The sequence below is a fragment of the Natrix helvetica genome (genome assembly GCF_964273705.1).
Source record: "Natrix helvetica genome assembly, chromosome: 2".
Taxonomy (NCBI): Eukaryota; Metazoa; Chordata; class Lepidosauria; order Squamata; family Natricidae; genus Natrix; species Natrix helvetica.
In genome coordinates, this window is record NC_138552.1 from 101,960,346 (window position 1) to 101,980,688 (window position 20,343).

Sequence of the window (20,343 nt, forward strand, 5' to 3'; positions counted from 1 at the left end):
CTTTTTTTTAACGAAAAACAGGCCGTTTTTGCTTGTTTTTGCCCCCCCCCCCCCAGGAGCACTCTACAAGCTCCCTAAAGACTATTCATGCTTTTCGGTGGGGGGGAAATGGGCCTGTTTTCATGAAAAACGAGCCATTTTGGGGAGGTTTGCAGAGTGTAAAACTTTTTTTTTTATTTTCCTCTTCAAAATCTTTCTGCGTCTTATACTCTGGTGCATCTTATACTCCAAAAAATATGGTAACTAGTCAATTGGATGGGTTCATTTCCTTCTTAGGATTAATGTTCTAATGAAAAATGAAAATATTTTTTGGGACGGTATGCAGCATGGTGAAAATTTACGCACTATGCACAATAACATTGATTTTCTTATCACTGTAAGTGGGCTGCTTTAAGCAAAGCTTGCAAATATGGACATAGAAATTAACAATAGGCATTCCTCAGTGTATCATTTTACATTATCCAGCGTACTGAAGACGTACTGATGAAGAGAGGCAGACCCAACTTCTAGCCCTCACTGAACAATGGAGCTCATTGGATGATTGGTTGAGTCAATCTCTCTATAAGCCCAGTTTGCTGCAGAGATAAATTGAGGGCATTTCCCACCGTATGCCATCTTAGACAGGCAGAATAAACAACAATAATAGCATTTCCCTTGAAATGCTATGGATCATTCTTGTCCTCTTGACCACCGTATATGGATTGCTTTCAATTCAGGTAGGTAAATTGAGGCGGTCCAGAAAAAGTGAACATCAAGAATAGGATAGGGGGAAAGTTTACAAACATATGTAGGAAGCCTTTTTACATGGAGATGGTACAGCAGGATAGTGTTAGGAAATGGGGAGGCAGATGATTGTTAGCTAAATATTATGTGGATAATCTCCTCCAATCTATACATATCTCCCAATATGTTATGTCACATTTCCAGAAGTTGTAGTTCCAAAACATATGAAAGGCATCATATTGGGCTAAAATTATAGTCAAAGAGATTACCAAGCCACATGTTTTATGTTTATTAATAAGTAGTCAATTCTGGAATTGATTTGTTCTTAACTGCTGTACAAGTAGTCCTCAACTTACAACCACAATTCAGCCCAGAATTTCTGGTGCTAAGTGAGAAATATGTTAAGTGAGTTTTGCCCCACTTTACATCTTTTCTTGCCATGTTTGTTAAGCAAATCACCGCAGTTGTTAAATTAGCAACACAGTTGTTAAGTGAACCTGGTTTCTCATTGACTTTGCTATGTCACTATGATGAACATATGACCCCAGGACTTTGCAACCGTCATAAATATGAACCAGTTGTAAAGCATCCGAATGTAAATCCCCTGATCATGGGGAGGCTGCAATGGTATAAGTGTGAAAAATGGTCATAAGTCACTTTTTTCAGTGCTGTTTTAACTTTGGTCACTAAATGAACTATTGTTAAATCGAGGACTACCCTAACCCTACCGGTATTTGCCATTCACAGTGTCACCATCAATGAAGTCAAGCAGAGGAATAAAATCCCCCAAGTTAAGATAATTACCTTTAAAGCATAATCCTTCCCACTTCCAAGATCCTGAGCTTCATATACAAAAGCAAAGCCACCTAGAAAAAAAAATGAGATGATTAAAAACCTTTCAGCCCCAAACCCCAGAGACAGCACAATGAGATCCACTCAAATCCAGATCCTTATTTGGTTACACCTAATAGACAGAATCTTACCAGACTAAAACTATAACCATCTAACCTAATACAGTAGTTGTAGCTTGGGAAACTTTAAGGTGTGCCCACTTTGAAACTTTTCTTCCCCTCCACCATCCAGTTCAAAACTATGCAGTCTCTTGTCTGGGACCCTCTCTGGAATAGGCTTCCGGAATAGGCTTCCTCCTTGGGAAGCCACAGTGACATTCTCCCCAGCTTCTCCTGCCAGTGCACATTTTATCACACAAACCTTAAATGTCAGCTAAGATATAATCTGATGATTGTGGTGAGGAAGAAGCCCTGCACATGTCAATTAAGACACTGAATGAAAGAGAGAGTATAAATCTAACAATTAAATACTGCCATAATCACCAAGGACATCCAGTAAGTCAACATCATAAAACAAAATATATTGTGCAACACACAACTATGACCCAACCCGTAAAACACATAATAAATAATCACCAACAAAACAATCTAATATATAAACCCAAACGTTCTCCAGAAAAGGGTTAAGAGGCCAACTGAAGGTTTTAAGCAACCCACCACATGGTTGCTGACTGCACATGCTGTGAGCATGCAATCCTCAAACATGCTGCGCAGACCTCGTGCTGTCCTTATGGTGAAGGACTTTGCGCTCTCATTTCGATATACAGGTGAAACTCGAAAAATTAGAATATCGCGCAAAAGTTCATTTATTTCAGTAATGCAATTTAAAAGATGAAACTGATATATGAGATAGACTCATTACATGCAAAGCAAGCTAGTCCAAGCTGTGATTTGTCATAATTTTGATGACTATGGCTTACAGCTCATGAAAACCCCAAATCCACAATCTCAGAAAATAGAATATTGTGAAAAGGTGCAATATTCTAGGCTCAAAGTATCCCACTCTAATCAGCTAATTAAACCATAACACCTGCAAAGAGTTCCTGAGCCTTTACATGGTCTCTCAATCTGGTTCAGTAGGAATCACAATCATGGGAAAGACTGCTGACCTGACAGTTGTGCAGAAAACCATCATTGACACCCTCCATAAGGAGGGAAAGCCTCAAAAGGTAATTGCAAAAGATGTTGGATGTTCCCAAAGTGCTGTATCAAAGCACATTAATAGAAAGTGATGTGGAAGGGAAAAGTGTGGAAGAAAAAGGTGCACAAGCAGCAGGGATGACAGAAGCCTGGAGAGGATTGTCAGGAAAAGGCCATTCAAAAGTGTTGAGGACTTTCACAAGGAGTGGACTGAGGATGGAGTCAGTGCATCAAGAGCCACCACATACAGACGGATCCTGGACATGGGCTTCAAATGTCGTATTCCTCTTGTCAAGCTGCTCCTGAACAACAAACAATATCAGAACCGCCTTACCTGGCTAAAGAAAAACAGATCTGGTCTGTTGCTCAGTGGTCCAAAGTCCTCTTTTCTGAGAGAGCAACTTTTGCATCACATTTGGAAACTATGGATCCAGAGTATGGAGGAAGAATGGAGAGGCACACGCTGCAAGATGCTTGAAGTCCAGTGTGAAGTTTCCACAGTCTGTGTTGATTTGGGGAGCAATTTCATCTGCTGGTGTTGGTCCAATGTGCTTCATTAAGTCCAGGGTCAACGCAGCCATCTACCAGGAGATTTTGGAGCACTTCATCTTCCTTCCGCAGATGAGCTTTATAGGGATGCTGACTTCATTTTCCAGCAGGACCTGGCACCTGCCCACACTGCCAAAAGCACCAAAACCTGGTTCAATGACCGTGGGATTACTGTGCTTGATTGGCCAGCAAACTCGCCTGACCTGAACCCCATAGAGAATCTATGGGGCATTGCCAAGAGAAAGATGAGAGACATGAGACTGAACAATGCAGAAGAGCTGAAGGCCGCTATTGAAGCATCCTGGTCTTCCATAACACCTCAGCAGTGCCACAGGCTGATAGCTTCCATGCCACGCCGCATTGAGGCAGTAATTGCTGCAAAAGGGCCCAAACCAAGTACTAAGTACATATGCATGCTTATATTTTTCAGAGGTCCGATATTGTTCTATGTACAATCCTTGTTTTATTGATTGCATGTAATATTCTACTTTTCTGAGATGGTGGATTTGGGGTTTTCATGAGCTGTACCACATAATCATCACAATTATGACAAATCACAGCTTGAACTATCTTGCTTTGCATGTAATTAGTCTTATCTCATATATTAGTTTCACCTTTTAAGTTGCATTACTGAAATAAATGAACTTTTGCACGATATTCTAATTTTTTGAGTTTCGCCTGTATGGATGACCAACCAGTATGTTTTCTAGCAGCAACAGCAAGTGTTTGAGGCCCTCTTAGAAGTTCAAGCCCACCAACCCTGGCTCCCCTAATCCTGTTCAATGACCCACTAGCCATTCTTTGGATGTTGAGAGTATACAGTCCGCACCATTGTGTGTATAGAATGGTGTGCTATATTTACAATGAGAGCTCCAAGCAGTAGGATTATTATTTTGTGCCTAGAGTTAAGTACATCACTTGCTACTGATTTGGCAAAATAACCAGCTCTCAACTTTACAGGGAGAATCTGCAATTCTTTAAAAGAAACACCCCAGGCACAATCAACGGAGGCTATGATTTGAGAAACATATAGTAGATGTTCATGAACAAGGTTAACAAGACCTGTAGGGCTGTTTGTTATTACAGGCGTGTAATTTGTGCCCTCAGAAACGAATCAGGTTGTTTATTGGTTGAATGAGAAATAAATTGCTCTCTAAGATTGCTTCTTGCTTAACAGGAAACCCTACAGCATTGAGTCATAGGTGGGAGTAGTTCCTTTGCAAGCTGCGTGTTAGTCCTCATTACACTGTACTTCATCTGAAAAACAGCTGCAACTTGCCTCCAGAAGTTGTGAATGTTCCAACACTGGAAGTTTTTAGGAAGATGTTGAATAATCATTTGTCTGAAGTGGTGTAGGGTTTCCTGCCTAAGCAGGGGGTTAGAAGACCTCCAAGGTCCCTTCCAACTCTGTTATTCTATTCCTCCTATTTCCATGTATGCATTGTCTAGTGCATAAATTAAAAATAATTCAAAATTTTACTGATTCTCTGCTTTTCCGCTGCCTGTATGTAGTTTTTGGATAGTTCAGTAGGTTTTAAGGTAGAGCATAAAGAAGCTTACTCAAGGCTGGGAAACTGGAAATTGGAAACATCCCATATTTGGGGAAGGGGACAGGCAGCAAGTTAGGGCAACCCAGCTGAAATAAGCTTACCTACCTTTCTTCTTTCTTTCTCAAAGTTAACATGGGCTTAACATACTATTTTCCTGCTTTTATGCCTTGCATTATTTATTCTTTGCTTCATTTTGTTTCACCCAATCATTTTGGCGTAAACAGCTTCATGTAAAAACAAGGTACAAAGAGCAAAAACAGTAGCAGTAACGCATATGTCAGATGTGTGTGTGTGTTTGCATGTGCTATTAATTTATATTTCATATTTCTAAACCGCCCATCTCCCACAAAGAGGGGCTCTTTAAGAGGCTCTTTGTGTTGCAATTCACAAGTAGCAATTCACAAATGATAACTAAAAGGTCAAGAACAGGCAGCCATCTGAAAGATTTAATATGGATAAAAGGACTTATGAAACATATTTTTTTAATCTATCTCAAGCAGAAGAACAAGAAGTTAAGAGTATATGATAAAGTGGATGAAGAATGTTGGTTTAATATACAGATGGATAAATGGGAAAATATATGATTAAAAGGGGTGAAATTTACATTGTGTTACAATCTCAAAAAGAATGTTTATAAAATTATTTATTTTTGGTACATGATGTCAGAGAAAACATCTAGAATGCAAAAAGGCGCTTCAAATGTATGTTGGAAATGTGAGCAACATAAAGGAGCATTTTATCATACTTGGTGGCCATGTAAAATAGCTAAATAATTTCACAGCACTGCATCACACTCATGTTGGAAGCATCAAGGTGCTTCAGGGTTGAAAGGATTAGCTGGTGATAGTACTGTTGCTTGGCTGGGGGCTCATTTCATGTCCCCGGCAGGAGTTGGAGCAAAGGACCGGAACTCACTCCACCCGTGGCACCACTTTGGTCTTGAACATGAGTTTGTTGCTTGTCAACTCAGCGTCCTAACCACATGAGCCACCGCGCTCCCAAATAGTTTTGGATAAAATACATACTTTGATACAGAGGATTTTAAAGATCATTATTCAACTGAAGCCAGAACTTTCTTTTAGGATTAATAGATAAATAGATCGTAAAAAACAAAACAAAACATGGAAGGTTATTTCAACATGTGATTACTATGATGAGATTACTACATACAGAGAGATGGGAAGATACGACACAACCCACTATGAAGGAATGATTGATGAAGTTGACAGATTTTGCTGAAATAGATATACTCACATCTTTGATTAGCGAAAAGACATTATCTAAATTTACAGGTGACCGGAAGCCTCTTACAGACTTTTGGAATTAAAAAAAAAAGGAAGAAATGAACGTGATTTATGGCTCTGATTAGACAAGATAGACTATAGAAAGAATAATATGATGTAACTTTAGAGAGATAGGTTAAAAGTTATTTGTACTTATAACTGCAACGAAGGATACTGGAAGCCATTTCTTTAGATCTTTTTTTTTTCCCCAACTTTTTTTCATGCACTTTTTGCTTTTTCTTTGCTTTTTCGGTTTTTTTCCTTACTTCATATTAGTTTCTGTTAGATTTCCTCTTGTTTAAAAGTTTCAATAAATATCATACTAAAAACAGAGCAAGCCATTTGCTTGCAAGTTACCTGATCAACTGTTCCGCCCTTTCTAAAGAGAGTGCATACATTCAAGGCAATGCCTGAATTTATCTACTACCTGCTCCCTCAAAGACCTGTGCTTGCTAAAGCAAGCTGCCAGTTTCAGATTAGCATCTTTTTTTTTTCAACAGCAAAGAAAAACTTGAACGGATGCAACAGAACAAATATTCCTAGAGAACACAGCCTTACTCATTGTCTTTGCATTCATCACATTAGATATAGATTAGTTCATATTCTGTACCTATTTCTGGGTACCGAACTATATAGTAACTGAAGAGTTTAACGAGAGTAGGGCACTTTCTTTCAGCAGCATTCTCTGGGGCCCAGTTAAAATTCAGACAAATCAAATGTTAGCTATAACATTATTTCTGAGGGAATAATACCCACCAGGAGTATTTGCTTTGCATCTGAGAAATTACCATATTCCTTCTAACTATAACATCAAACATACTCATTCTGAAAGTAAGTATTTTTGACACAGAGGATGCGATACCACAAAATTGTGAATGCTACATACCATTAAAAGGAAGTATTAACTACATGAAAGTGCCCTTCCCATTTTTACAAGTCTGTGCCAAGTGATACAGAAAGTTATTTTATATTCAGAAACAGCACAATAGCTTTAAGACTTTCAATCAGCCCGTTCAAAAGGTCCTAGTAAGCTTCATAATTGTCATGTTTAAGACTATATTGTAGCTTGATATTTAATATGCATTGTAAAAAAGAAACAAATTCCTTGTGTATCAAATCACACTTAGTGTCCGGGTTCCAAGTAACAAACTCAAGGCAATCACAATCTGAGGCCTAGAGTTTCCTCAAAGCATAATTTTATTTGGAATGTCATATTGGCACAGCTGGTGAAAGCCCTACTCTGAAGGGCCCAGGGTTTTCCCCACCCAAATCAAAACCCAAAGTTCTTGCCCCTCCCCCAGGTCACATGTCCATCACATGGTCCAATCAAGTCGCAATCCCAACTCTGGCTGACTTTTGTCCATGCCCCTCCAACAACTGGTAGAGCATCCTTGGCTCCCATGGGAAAGAATGCTATTTTGGCTACACATCCCCCAGCTATCTCTATCTCCCCTCTCAGATTCCCACAGCTCCACCCTGCCTTGCTGTGGCAGCCCTGAAGCTCCCAAAATGGCTTCAGGGTTGACACTTAACCAATAAAGTATCCTATCCATCCTATCCCATCCCATCGAAATTGAATGACATTTGGAAAAAATATACCTCATTACCTGCCATGTTAATACTGTAGAACATGGGTGTCAAACTGGCTGCCCGCGGACCAGATGCATTATGTCCAAGCCACACCCATCCCAGCTCCGCAAATGGGAAAAACATTGCAAAACATCATGCGACGACCCGAGTTTGACACCCGTGTTGTAGAAGCAAAAAACTAGTAAATGACTAGTTTAAGCTCCTTAGAAATATGATCCTGGATTGTGATTTTTTGTGTCGTAAACAATACGGTTTTTAACCACAGCATGCAAATGGATAACCCTATCGCATTTATTTGCAGCAGAGAACTTGGAACTCTCTAGTATTCATATGATTGACTGTAGTGGTATGCTGTACAGGTAGTCCTCAACTTACAACAGTTCACTTAGTAACTGTTCAAAGTTACAATGGGACTAAAAAAGTGATTTATGACCATTTTTCAAAATTATGCAGCATCCTCATGGTCACGTAATTTACATTCAGGTGCTGACAATTGACTCGCATTTATGACGGTTGCAATGTCCTGAGGTCATGTGATCACCTTTTGCAGCCTTCTGAGAAGCAAAGTCAATGGGGAAGCTAATTCATTTAACAACCGTGTTACTAATTTAATAACTGCAGTGATTCACTTATCAAATGTGGCAAGAAAAGTTGTAAAATGGGGCAAAACTCACTTAACAAATTTCTCACTTAGCAACAGAAACTTTGGCTCAATTGTGGCTCTAAGTTGAGGACAACCTGTTTTGCAGTAAATAGGAGGTTTATTTTACCTAAACATCTACAGTTCTATAAGCAATTATATAATAAGCAACAATGCCTAAGGCATATGTAATATTCCATGTGGCCTACAAATAGGTTTTAGGACTCACAATACAGAAATGTTTAGCCACATTAAAGAGTTATTGACCTTGAACTTGTGATAAGGTCATACATACATACTCTAAACTTACCATAACAAATTTACACCTTTAGAATTATCAAAGGCCTCATTTTTTTCATCCATCATAAATGCAGATGAGAACAGGATGGAGAAAAAGATTATAGTTTCCCATAAAATTTATACTAGGATCTAAAATTTTAGATACTGTTCCTAAACTAATTAAAGACTCTGGAAAAAATTTCTAAAGGATATCACAGGAATCAACAGTGCTTCTCATGGTAGTTTCTGCATACAGGAAACAAAATCAATGCAGAAAATGAGCAGAGTCATATCTTTGCAATAGAAGGCAGCAGGACCTAGGGAATAAGCAAATTTAAGATTGAAGGATTCCTATCCTCTGCTGAGGATTGATATGTGTCTCCTTCAGAATATTTTTTTTAAAAGATGAAATCCAAATCACAAAACAAGTATGACCTTCCCACTTCCCACCCCAATCTGACTCATCTCTTTTCTCAATCCTTTCTTCCAATCAAGTGACTTGTATTTTTCTTTCCCAGTCTAGTGCTACTTAGATGTGCCAGACTGTAAGTATGGCTAATGATAGCATGCTGTTAATACAATGTCTATTTGTAGCCTAATAGAACTATAGGAAAGCTGCTCTCTTAAGATACTGTGAACAGGTAATATATACCGTTTGCTCCCCAGTAACTAAATTAAGTTTTATTTTGCAGCAATAAGGTATTTACAATTGGATTGCTTCTAGAAACACTGCATTCTTTCTGATAATTAAAAGGCATTCAAATTTCAATATTTTGCAGTAGGCCAAGAAGCTTAAGCTCCAGAACATGGAGATGCATGGAATCTTAAAATAGGCAGCTACAGTAGTATTTCTTATTCTTGTTCAGAGTCTTTATCTAACAGAACAAAGCAAATTCCAAGACACAGGTATATTTCCGCTATTTCAAGGTAATACTTTTCAAAAGTCAACTCTCTAGAAAGCCATGATAAGGGCAAACACACAGAAAGATTGATTGGGACTACCGCAGTGAAAGAATGGCAGTTATATATTGCAAGACCCTTAGAAAGAACGATGTGTGCCTCAAAATATAAAACATTTCTCATTAAGACGGCAGAGGCACAGAATATAGATCACCCCAGTTCTATGGGCTCATGCAGTGTTCTTTGGCTGTAATTCTTTTCCTCAATGATTGCACAGCTCCCATGCACTGGAATTTGGGTTAACCAATTTAATAAAACATGTTTGGCAGCAGTAAATGCTGTTTTATAAACAGCTTTGTTAATATAGGAAACTCACTGCAACAGCATGCGATGAGGACAGTCCCCGACAGCATATAGCATTGGCCACAGTGGCCGTGCTCAAGGATTCATCTGGAATCAGATGGGGATTACAGGCAGTCCTCGATTTACGACCGCAATTGAGCCCAGGATGCATGTTCCTAAGTGTGAAATTTGTTAATGAGTTATGCCCCATTTTACGACTTTCCTTGCCACGTTTGTTAAGTGAATCACTGCAGTTGTTAAATTAGTGACACGGTTGTTAAGGGAATCGGGCTTCCCCATCAACTTTGCTTGTCAGACGGTCGCAAAAAATGATCCCATGATGATCCCTGCAATTGCAACTGTCATAAATGTGAACCAGTGGTCAAGCATCCAAATGTAAATCACGTGACCATGGGAATGTTGCAACTGTCGTAAGTGTGAAAAATAGTCATAAGTCATTTCTTTCAGTGGCGTTGTGACTTTGAAAGGTCACTAAAGGAAGTGTTGTAAGACAAGGACTACCTGTATCAATCAGCATTGTCTAATGCAGGGGTGTCCAAACTTGGGAACTTTAAGACTTGTGGACTTCAACTCCCAGAATTCCCCAGCCAGGGAATTCTAGGAGTTGAAGTCCACAAGTCTTAAAGTTCCCAAGTTTGGACACCCCTGGTCTAATGTCTAAACAGTGAGCAGGATAACCCACAAAGGGCGTTTAAGGCTAGGAAGGCTTCAGCTCATGCCTGGTGGAGGTGTTTAAATGTAGTGGTGAATATGTACTATTAGTAAGGTGACCAACAGTCCTCCTTTAGGGAGGACAGTCCTTCTTTTGTAAGTTCTGTCCTCCCTCGAAAAGTGTCCTCCTACATGTCCTCCCTTTTGATATTTGAAGGCTAATCTGTTGCGCGTTATGTGACGTATTTTATTAAACAGTTTTTAATGGTGTTTTTTTTACTTCATCGCAAGTATATTGAACAGATATTGAATCTTGTGTTGAATTTTTATCTAAAGAAATGCTAGACATTAAAATAGACGACAATTGTCTCTTTGAAGAAATTAGAAGACTGAATGTATATTTAAATTCTGAAAAATTAATACAATGGGAAAATCAACATGTTGAAATTGATAAAAGATGGGTGGATATTTTCAGCCATTTCAAAAATGAACATATTCCATGTGAACATTTATTTATACTTGTTCAATTTACGTTGTGCTGCCCTGGAACTAATGCAGCAGTTGAAAAAGTTTTTTTCAATTGCCATGATTTTTCGACAAGTGAGAAATCGAGATTGAATGTTGATACTCTAGCTGCAGCACTTGCCGTAAAATTCAATATGAAGGATATTTCTTGTTCAGATATTTCCAATATATTGTTAGAAGATGATACATTGACAAAAATATTAATTCAATGGAAAAGTACTCATTTAAATAATAATTAACAGGCATGTAAGCATAATTACAATATAAAATGTTGCAAATGTTTTTATTATGCATATATCATATTTTAGTGTATTATTGTTGCAATGAATAAAATATTTTTTTTATTTACGATATATTTTTTCCAATTTATTTGTCCCCCTTTTCATTGTAAAAAAGTTGGTCACCTTAGCATTTTGGACAATAGAACGTGTTTTGTCCTCCTTTTCATTGTAAAAAAGTTGGTCACCTTACTATTAGGGAGAAGGACGGGCTGGCTGGAGTAGCTATTGATCAGATGGTTGCTTCACTGAAGGCTGGCATTACTGGGTTGAGGAGGAATAAGGCTGCTGCTCATTGGCAAGTTGGCTAGAAGTTACTTTAGAAAAAAGTTCAGGAATTCCATGGAGGAGGATGAAGGTGAGATGCAAACAACTAAATGGCAGAGGCAAGCAAGATAAAGAGACTCTGGCCTGGTTGTTAAGACAGAACAGCAACCAGCAAAATGGTGCCAGTGCCAAATGCCTCTATTCTGGAGTTTGAACCCAGACTGCTAGCACACTTAGCTTCAGTGCTGGCTGCTGGTGAATAACAAACCACTAAGTAATAAGACCGCATTATTTTTCGTGACCTCATTGGGAATGAACCAGTGAACCTTGCATGCATGATTGAGAGAACTGGTTGAACAGGAGTTGAGATGTTGCTCTGTCCAATTTGGGTTTCAATTGCTTCAGCGGTTGTGACTTCAAAGCTGGAGGTGGGGCATAATGTCCCTGAGGGGCTTTGGCTGTAAGTCAGGGCTGCGTTCCAAACATGATTGATTGGCTGTGAATGTCAGTGTTTGATGATAAAGCTGGTATATCAACCATCCTGACAACTAACAGTAGCTCTTCCTGAATTCCTAGACCTTGTCACAGGCCTAGTGGTAAATTTTCCCTGGGGGAACGGTACTGGGGAACTTCGATTCCGAGGAAGTGAGCTGAAAATTGGGATGGCTCAGGAATCCACACCCTCCGTAGGCCTAGCCTATGCAATGAACAAATCCACACTATTCTTTGTTATGGTTAGTTCACTGCCATGCAAATGACTGGCACCTGTGATCTCTACAAAAGGGAGGAAGGGGAGGGAGGCTAGTTGTCCCAGCCACCTTATGGATATGTTTTCAATAGGATCTAGGGATTTTCGAGTTACATTGCAAGCGTTCTACCATGCATCTCAGAGACTTCTGGAATTCACAAGTGTTGAATGTAATTGCTTGGGAGTTGTCTCTCCTTGCTTGTTGATTCCACAAGATGAAATACCTGAAGCGATGCCTGTAGCACCAATAGAGGAAGACAAGGAGTTTCACTAAACAGGGGCATGAACTCATCTTCAGGTAGAATATTATTTACCTTTCCTACTGGAGAGCACTGGACAGGACAACTTTCATAAAAACCCACTGTGACCTACTTGCTGGGCTTTTGCAGATAAAATTACTTAGATTTCAAAGTCATATGGACAAACGCAAATGACGAGGCTGGAACAACAATTTGCAAAGTAATCTAGGGATTGTCCCAGTACTAGTATTAACCTCTTTGAAGGATGCAGTGATACGCCTGCTCTTGAACAAACTCTCTCTCAATCTGGCAATTTTAGATGACCCATCTAGTCTCCAATATTCTCTTTTTAGAGAAGGTTTTAGGAAAAATGAGAGCTCCAGAGGCAGGATATCCTAGATCCGTGATGGCGAACCTATGGCATGCGTGCCACAGGTGACATGCAGAACCATTTGTGAGGGTACGTGAGGCGTTGCCCCAGCGCGCATGTGCAGGCTGGCCAGCCGATTTCGGCCTTCTTTTGAGGGCGTTTTTTGCCCTCTGGAGGCTTCCCTGAAGCCTCCGGGGCATGTAAACCAGTCCTACAGGCAAACCGGAAATTCAGGAAGGGACTTCCAGTTTACTCGTAGGGCCTTTTTTCGACCTCCGGAGCCTTCAGCAGCCTTCAAGAGGCTTCCCTGAAGGCTCTGGAAGGCAAAAAACGGCCCTACAAGCAAACAGGAAGTGACTTCCGGTTTGGCTGTAGGTCTGTTTTTCATCCTCCGGAGCCTTCAGGGAAGCCTCCTGAAGGTTCCAGAGCGAGAAAAACGGCCCTAGGAGCAAACCGGAAGTCTGTTCTCAAACTTCCGGTTTGCCCGAAGGGGCGGTTTTTCACGGTCCAGAGTCTTCAGGAAAGCTCCTGAAGCCTCCGGAGGGCCTCTGGGGGGGGGAGGCTGTTTTCGCCCTTCCCCGACTCCTAGAAAGCCTCTGGAGCCTGAAGAGGGCGAAAAAAGTGTGCCCAAAGTGGGGGGGAGTGCTGGTTGTGCGTGCAGGCATGCAGAGAGGGGAAGCACACGCATGTGTGGCACATCTGCATACGACCCCCCCTGCGCTGCCCCCACTTTTGGCACGCAAGCAAAAAAAGGTTCGCCATCACTGTCCTAGATAAATTGAGTTATCTTGTGTATCTGGATCTTTTTCAGTCAGAGTTTAGATTTTGTTATGGGATGGAAACAGCATTGGTCTCTTCCTCAGGTCCTGGATGGAGGCGCCATGGCCTTCCTGTGGTAGCATTTAGTACCATCAATTGTCGTGCTCTTCTGAGCTTCCCATGAAAGTTGGAAGTCTCCCAGTTTAGCAAAGGGAGGGAGTCCTGATATATCACATGACACCGCCATGATGATGTGAGTTTGACATCCCTGCTCCAATCAATCATATGGGAGCAGGAATGGTCAAGATGTCAGTCACTTTCTGTGGGGTACTACACAATGCTCAGTTACCTCTCTTCTGTTATTCAATACCTTTATGAAATGCACAGGGAATTGTTCCATGTGGATTAAAGGTAAGGTACATATCTTTGGACAACAGTGGCTCCCTCGGCCAAGAAACAAGAGATGAGCCCCATGCCCTAGACTCAGACGCGGGCAGACTTAAAGGGGAAACTTTTCTGGTTTACCTTTTGACAATTAACATGCATAGGATACTCCATGTGTATAATATCCCAGACTAGGCTAGAGATTCATGGAAGTTCCTCCCCTAATTATTGAAGGATGCAAGACATTGGGTGACATAAACAACCTAAAGCTGAACCCCAGCCAGAGAAAGATTCTATTTGTTTGGAAAGCATTTAGCACAATGTCTTCCCCTTTGTTAGGTCAAAACAACAATATGCCAGTTTAAAAGTTAAAAAAAAATGTTGGTGGTGGAGTGTTGAAAATATCAATTCAGTTGCATTTGGGCTATTCCTTCTAGAAGATGGGTACGGTATATATTTATTACAGATTTCAATCAGTGATAGACAGAATCTGAAGGTTTTTCCAACTCTTTTGAAAAAAAAGACATCTATTCCCTAGAGATGTGTATTTCTCATAAAGTTGTGAATTCTTTAAGTGACAGCCAGTTACTTGACAATATATATCTTTGAACTTCTTGACAATAACCCAGAATAGTCTCTGCTTACAGTCAGAGTCCAAATGCCAGACTCAGTTATATAAGACAATTCCCTGTTTACATGCTGTGTTATTATTTTATCTCTTCTTCCATTGTAGTTCTTGAAGCACTCCAAGTCATCATTATAAAACTGAAATACCTTATAATTAGGTATTAATTGGTACTCTTGACACATTTTAACAATTAGTGTCACATCCTCTGTAGGTTGAGCCTCTGTACATTAACATAGAAATCATCCTTAAAACCTTAGGTGATGTGTGTGTGTGGTGTGTGTGTGTGTAAAGCACATACATATCAATGAATTTGCTACCTTTCTCTCTTAAAATTGTGGAAATTTCTAGTTATCAATTACTGGTAGCAAGAGGTAATACTGTAGGTTTCCTATCTCCATCCCTTGCAATTTAGCACTTTGGAAGAACTTTATAAACCATAAGTGTGGCATTTCTATCTATCTTAATTTATACTAGACTCTCAATTATTGTTTTCCAAAGTATAAATTATGGTTTCTTTTTAAAATAATGTTCAGAAAAGTGGTAAGTCAAGGGATATAATTATGCCTACTACAGCTGTAATGCAAACCACAATATTTCTCTATCACTCATCTAAGTTATATATCTATTGGCCTTAACAGGGGCTATGGTTATCCATTACTTGCAAGAATTAGGGTTAGAGGCTGATTTGCAAACCATATCTACAACTAATTCACTTTTTTGTCGTGACTGACATTAACCTTAGGGAAAACAGAGGAAATTTCATATGATGGGAAGTTGCTGGAAAGAAAATGCACAAACCCATAGCTGCTATTAATAAAAGTGTAAGAGTTAGTGTATCTGCATTCATTGTGTTCATAACACAGTTAAGTTATAATTATGGTTAACAAAATGTAACACATGATTTCACACAACATGCTGAGCCAAAATAAACTCATTATAGTTTTACATAATGGGCTGGTTCATATTTCGCAGTGCTATAAAAAGTAACTTTTGACTAATAACAGGTTTTTTAGTGTATTATGTACCTCAAATTTCCAAGTCAAGCAAAACCCAATGATCATCAGCATCCAAAAGTTGTAGGGGAAAAAATGTTACACTTCTGGTGTACCTCTATATATTTTAAAAACATATAAAATTAAATGTACAGTCCTCTAAACTAAAGTCCAATTCATAATATTAAAACTCAAATTGAGGAGTAAAACTTTTATGTTACAAAAGTCAAAGGTAAAACATATTTTATAATGTGTGGCTTATGTTTTTGTACATACAAAAAAGCATTTTTCAAGTGGTTTGATAATACCACTAAGATAATAGTCTCTACAACAAGACTATAGCAGGTTACATTATTCGACCACATCTTAGTATATTTTCTGCTTCAAAATTTGTCATTTGCATTTAATTTTTACACAAAACTCATAAACCACTGCTACTCAATCAATCCATATGTTCAACTGTAACCAACACAGGTAAATGAATATTACAGTGCCATATAGTAGCACCTGTAGGAACAATCTTTATCTTATTCATACATCATGTTAATGTGGTTTAATTTTGTTTTAGTAATTGTGCATCCATATGCATTGTGATTTGTAAACAATGGCAAAGGCCTTAGTGTACACCCCAGCCAAATGTTTTTTATTCATTAAATATTAAACTTGTTGAAAGACCTGAAAGACAGGATTAGGGACAGATCATCATGGAGAAAATCAATCAATCAATCAATCATGAAGCATGATTAAGCATCACTATTCAATATAATATATAAACTACTTCAAATAAAAAGCTTCCTTGTTGTTTTAAATCCATCAGAGGATGATTAATCTTTCCTCTGTCCTGGAATATTTGAAGTATTAAATTCCTACATAGGACTTCTGATGAAGCAATGGTGACTGAAGATGGCTCTGCTGAGAGCAGAACTAATCACGGTGGCAGGACAAGGAGCTGGCAAGTAGATCAGCTCCTTGGAATTCCATCCTGGAAAAAGGAGAGGATCTGGGATTCTCCACATGCACTCGATACGGTGGGTCCCTGCAAGGAGACTGTAAGACAGTAGTCTCTATCTGGTCAGTTTTAGAACTCTGGAAGCTGATTGAAAGCCATTTTTGCTGAAGCCGCAGTTTGGTACCTTCAAAAAAATAACTGGGTTTGCATATGCTTTTTCTTAATCACTTCTGGAAAGTGCTTAACAGATTTTTGGATAGCAAGAATTGTCAAAAAGACAAAGTTTCATTACGCTAGGTGAATGAATCCTTAACAAAATAATTTTAATGAAAGTTTAAGGACTTTAAAAAATTCTGATTATAGAGTAAAAAGCAAAAGGGTGATTAGAACACAGGTAATGCAATGTTATAAATGGACTAAGAGGTGGGATGGAATTACAAACAAACTTCCTTTTTAAAATTCTATTAAAATATGTAAAGATTTAGAAACTACCATATTTTTCAGACTGCGAGATGCACTTCCCCTCTCCACAAAAAAAGTGGGTGGAAATGTCTGTGCGTCTTAATAGAGCAAATGTTGCTGAAGCCCCGCCCACCCACCAGCCGCCATCCTTCAGCCTCCGCCTCCCAGCAATTTTTCAGGAAACAGCAAAAAGCCTGGTCAGCTTCAGCACAGCCTGATTTAGCATGAGCAGCTGATTGGCAGTTGGATCGGCTTCCCAGAATACCACCGATCAACTGTTCCAGGTTGCAGGGATTGCCGCCACCCATCAGCACCAGCACCGCCGATCTCTGTTGCCACCTTCGCATGCCCCGTTTTCGGCCTCCATGCACCCTGTGTTCGGCTTCTGTCTGCCCTATTTTTGGTCTCCACACATCCCGTTTTTGGCCCATTCCAGACGGCGGGGATCGCCTATCCCAGTCGCTTGGAACGGGCCAAATTTGGGATTCACAGAGACCAAAAAACGGGGCACGCAGAAGCCATAAATGGGGCACGCAGAGGCGGCGATAGGTGGCAGCGGCGATGGCACTGATGGGCAGTGGCGATCCCCACAGCCTGGAACAGCTGATCGGTGGTATTCCAGGAGGCCGATCCAACCGCCAATCAGCTGCTTGTGCTAAATCAAGCTGTGCTGAAGCTGACCAGGCTGTTTACTGTTTGCTGCAAGGAGGCAAACTGCTGGGAGACAGAGGCAGATTTTTTTTCTTGTTTTCTTCCCCAAAAGCGAGGTGTGTCTTATAGTCCGGAGGGTCTTATTGTCCGAAAAATACAGTAAGAAATATTCCCATGGGAAAATATTCTGGACTAAAGAAAAGCATAGGATTAGAAGGAACCAAAAAGAATGAAAAATTATAATTAAAAGAGAAGAGAACCACTAGTATAGAATGGAGCAAAATATTTACATTTGGGGAAAATTTAAGGGTATTTGGGGGCAATGCAATCAGAGGTTACTCTTAAGATTGCATGCCACTATAAAAAGGGTCTAAAAGATGTGATAGAAGAGGATAAATGAGTGGTGGATGTGGATTTAAAAATGACAAACTACAAGAATTATATGGAAAAATATGTTACACTGGATATACAAATGAAACCAGTTGATGTCTTCATAACAAAAATGGACACACAAATAATAAAACAAGAATTACTTGGACAACATTCTTATCTTGGTCTTTCAAAGCAGGTATGTTAAATTTATGAAGGAGTTCCTGAGAAAAAGGCAAAGAAAAAAATGAAAAGAAATACACTTTTGATATACTATTTAAAGGGATTAAAGAACATTTTTAAAAACAAAGAGAAGGAATATAAAGCTGTCTTAGTTTTAAATTAAAGCAAAGATAAAATAAATATGGTGTTTCTGGTAGTTTTTAATGGATTTTCTAGACTAGGACTGAATGATAAGATTTTAAAGATTGCTTTATATAGAAGATAAGATATGGAAAGAAGAAAAATATGTTATATTTTGAAATAAGGAAAGGAACACAAAGTTGATTTTTAAGGTTAAAATACAAACACACACACACACACACACACACACATTATTTTTTGCTGCTCTTAATGAATTTTTGCTGATTAACACTAATGAGGCTTTAAACATCTGTCTTTAGATAAGAGATGAGAGATAAAAAAATATTCTGTTGTAATATCAGAGAAGGTGATAAGTTATTGAAATTGTACTTGTCTTGATGAAGAGGGAAATCAGTTCCTTATATACTTTTCTTTTTTCTTCCTTTTTATTTTTTCCTCTGCACTTTTTTTCTTTTATTTTTCCTTCTTAATTTGTTGGAAACTAATTAGTTTGTATATTTTTCCTTAGTTTTTTTAAATTTTGTATCTGTAAAATTCAGTAACAATTATTTAAAATGAAACTCCTACATGGGAGAGCATTTAAACAGTAAATTACCATAGTAGTCTGATGACCACTTTACCAATAACTCTTAAAAAGAAAATAAATCAAAAGAGCTTTTCTATTAAGGCATAAAAAATTGAGCCTATTAATAGAGACTTCTTTGTACTGCTTTGAGCATTACACAAATATATGTAACCAGATCTGTTATATGTTAAGATTCATCTCATTTTAAAATATTATCACTCAAGACATGAAAATTTCCTAGCTAAGAGTACATCATATATGGTTTAATTAACCATAATTGATTGAATTCAGATAAATATCTGAAACTGCCTAATATACAAAGCCATAAACCATGTTTTACAAATCAGAGTAACCTGCTACACACAATATGCTAAGCAAGAAACAAATAAATCACCTTAGGTGATGCTGGACAAAACACAAGTGAACAAAGCTATCGGCCAACGTTTTGCCATATTTCAGATAAAATCTAGAAGGGTGCATTTCAGCTCTAAGAGTTGGATCCTAAAATAAGGTGATAATTTGCTCTGCCTTATTTTTGGAATGGGAAAATCATGCAGGTACAATAGCACCCTAGTTTACTAAGGCTCATCTCCACAACCTCTCCAGTGACTATGCATTTTCTAATGCCCTAAAAACGTATACAATGACAATTAAAAAGGAAACATTTTAGTTTTAACAGCAGGGTGGTTTAAAAAAATAATAATTCTGGAGAAAAGAATGCTTGAAAGCTCAAGACTTCACCAAAATAAATATTTAGTGTAAGAACAGAAAATGTACACCATTCAACTTTATTCTCTTTCACTTTAGCCCAGGGCAGGGACTGTATCTTTTATCAACACGGGACTTTCAGAATCTACCTTTATTAATTAAGCCCTGCAGTATAGCATAAATATTGTACGTATATTCAAATGATTTCTGGCTGATATCCCCCAAACTATATTAAAGTGTTCATCTGAGACTTGCTTAACATGTTGAATGGGGCAATTTTTCTGGAGTGGAACAGCATGTCCAATGAGGGATGGAAGGAAGAAATCAGAACTCTTGGTTTGGACATATGAGTCACCAAGGTACCTTCTGTTTTAATATCTTTAATAGTTAACTTCACCAAACTCCATTAACTTTCTGCTTAAGGATTTTCGTCACATGAAACAATATACTTTCACAGGAAAAGCTTCACAAATCTAGTAAATCTAGCCTCAAATGAACAGTAACACTAACAGCACAGGTTTACGCCTTTGAATTTTATCCTATAGACCAAAGAATATTTTAGATTCTGATGGCAGTTTTTTGAGTAGTAAAAAGTTAACAGCAAAA

At 38.7% G+C, this 20,343-nt stretch overlaps 1 protein-coding gene across 4 annotated transcripts in view; it reads right to left on the bottom strand.

Annotated features, from left to right (window-relative positions):
- GAK (cyclin G associated kinase) overlaps positions 1–20,343 on the bottom strand; it is a 102,107-nt gene that overhangs the window by 79,926 nt on the left and 1,838 nt on the right. For all 4 annotated transcript variants that reach the window (XM_081945177.1, XM_081945176.1, XM_081945175.1 and 1 more), the window contains exon 2: positions 1,528–1,589. In XM_081945177.1, the coding sequence (XP_081801303.1) occupies positions 1,528–1,589 (62 nt within the window). The remainder of the gene's footprint in view (positions 1–1,527; positions 1,590–20,343) is intronic.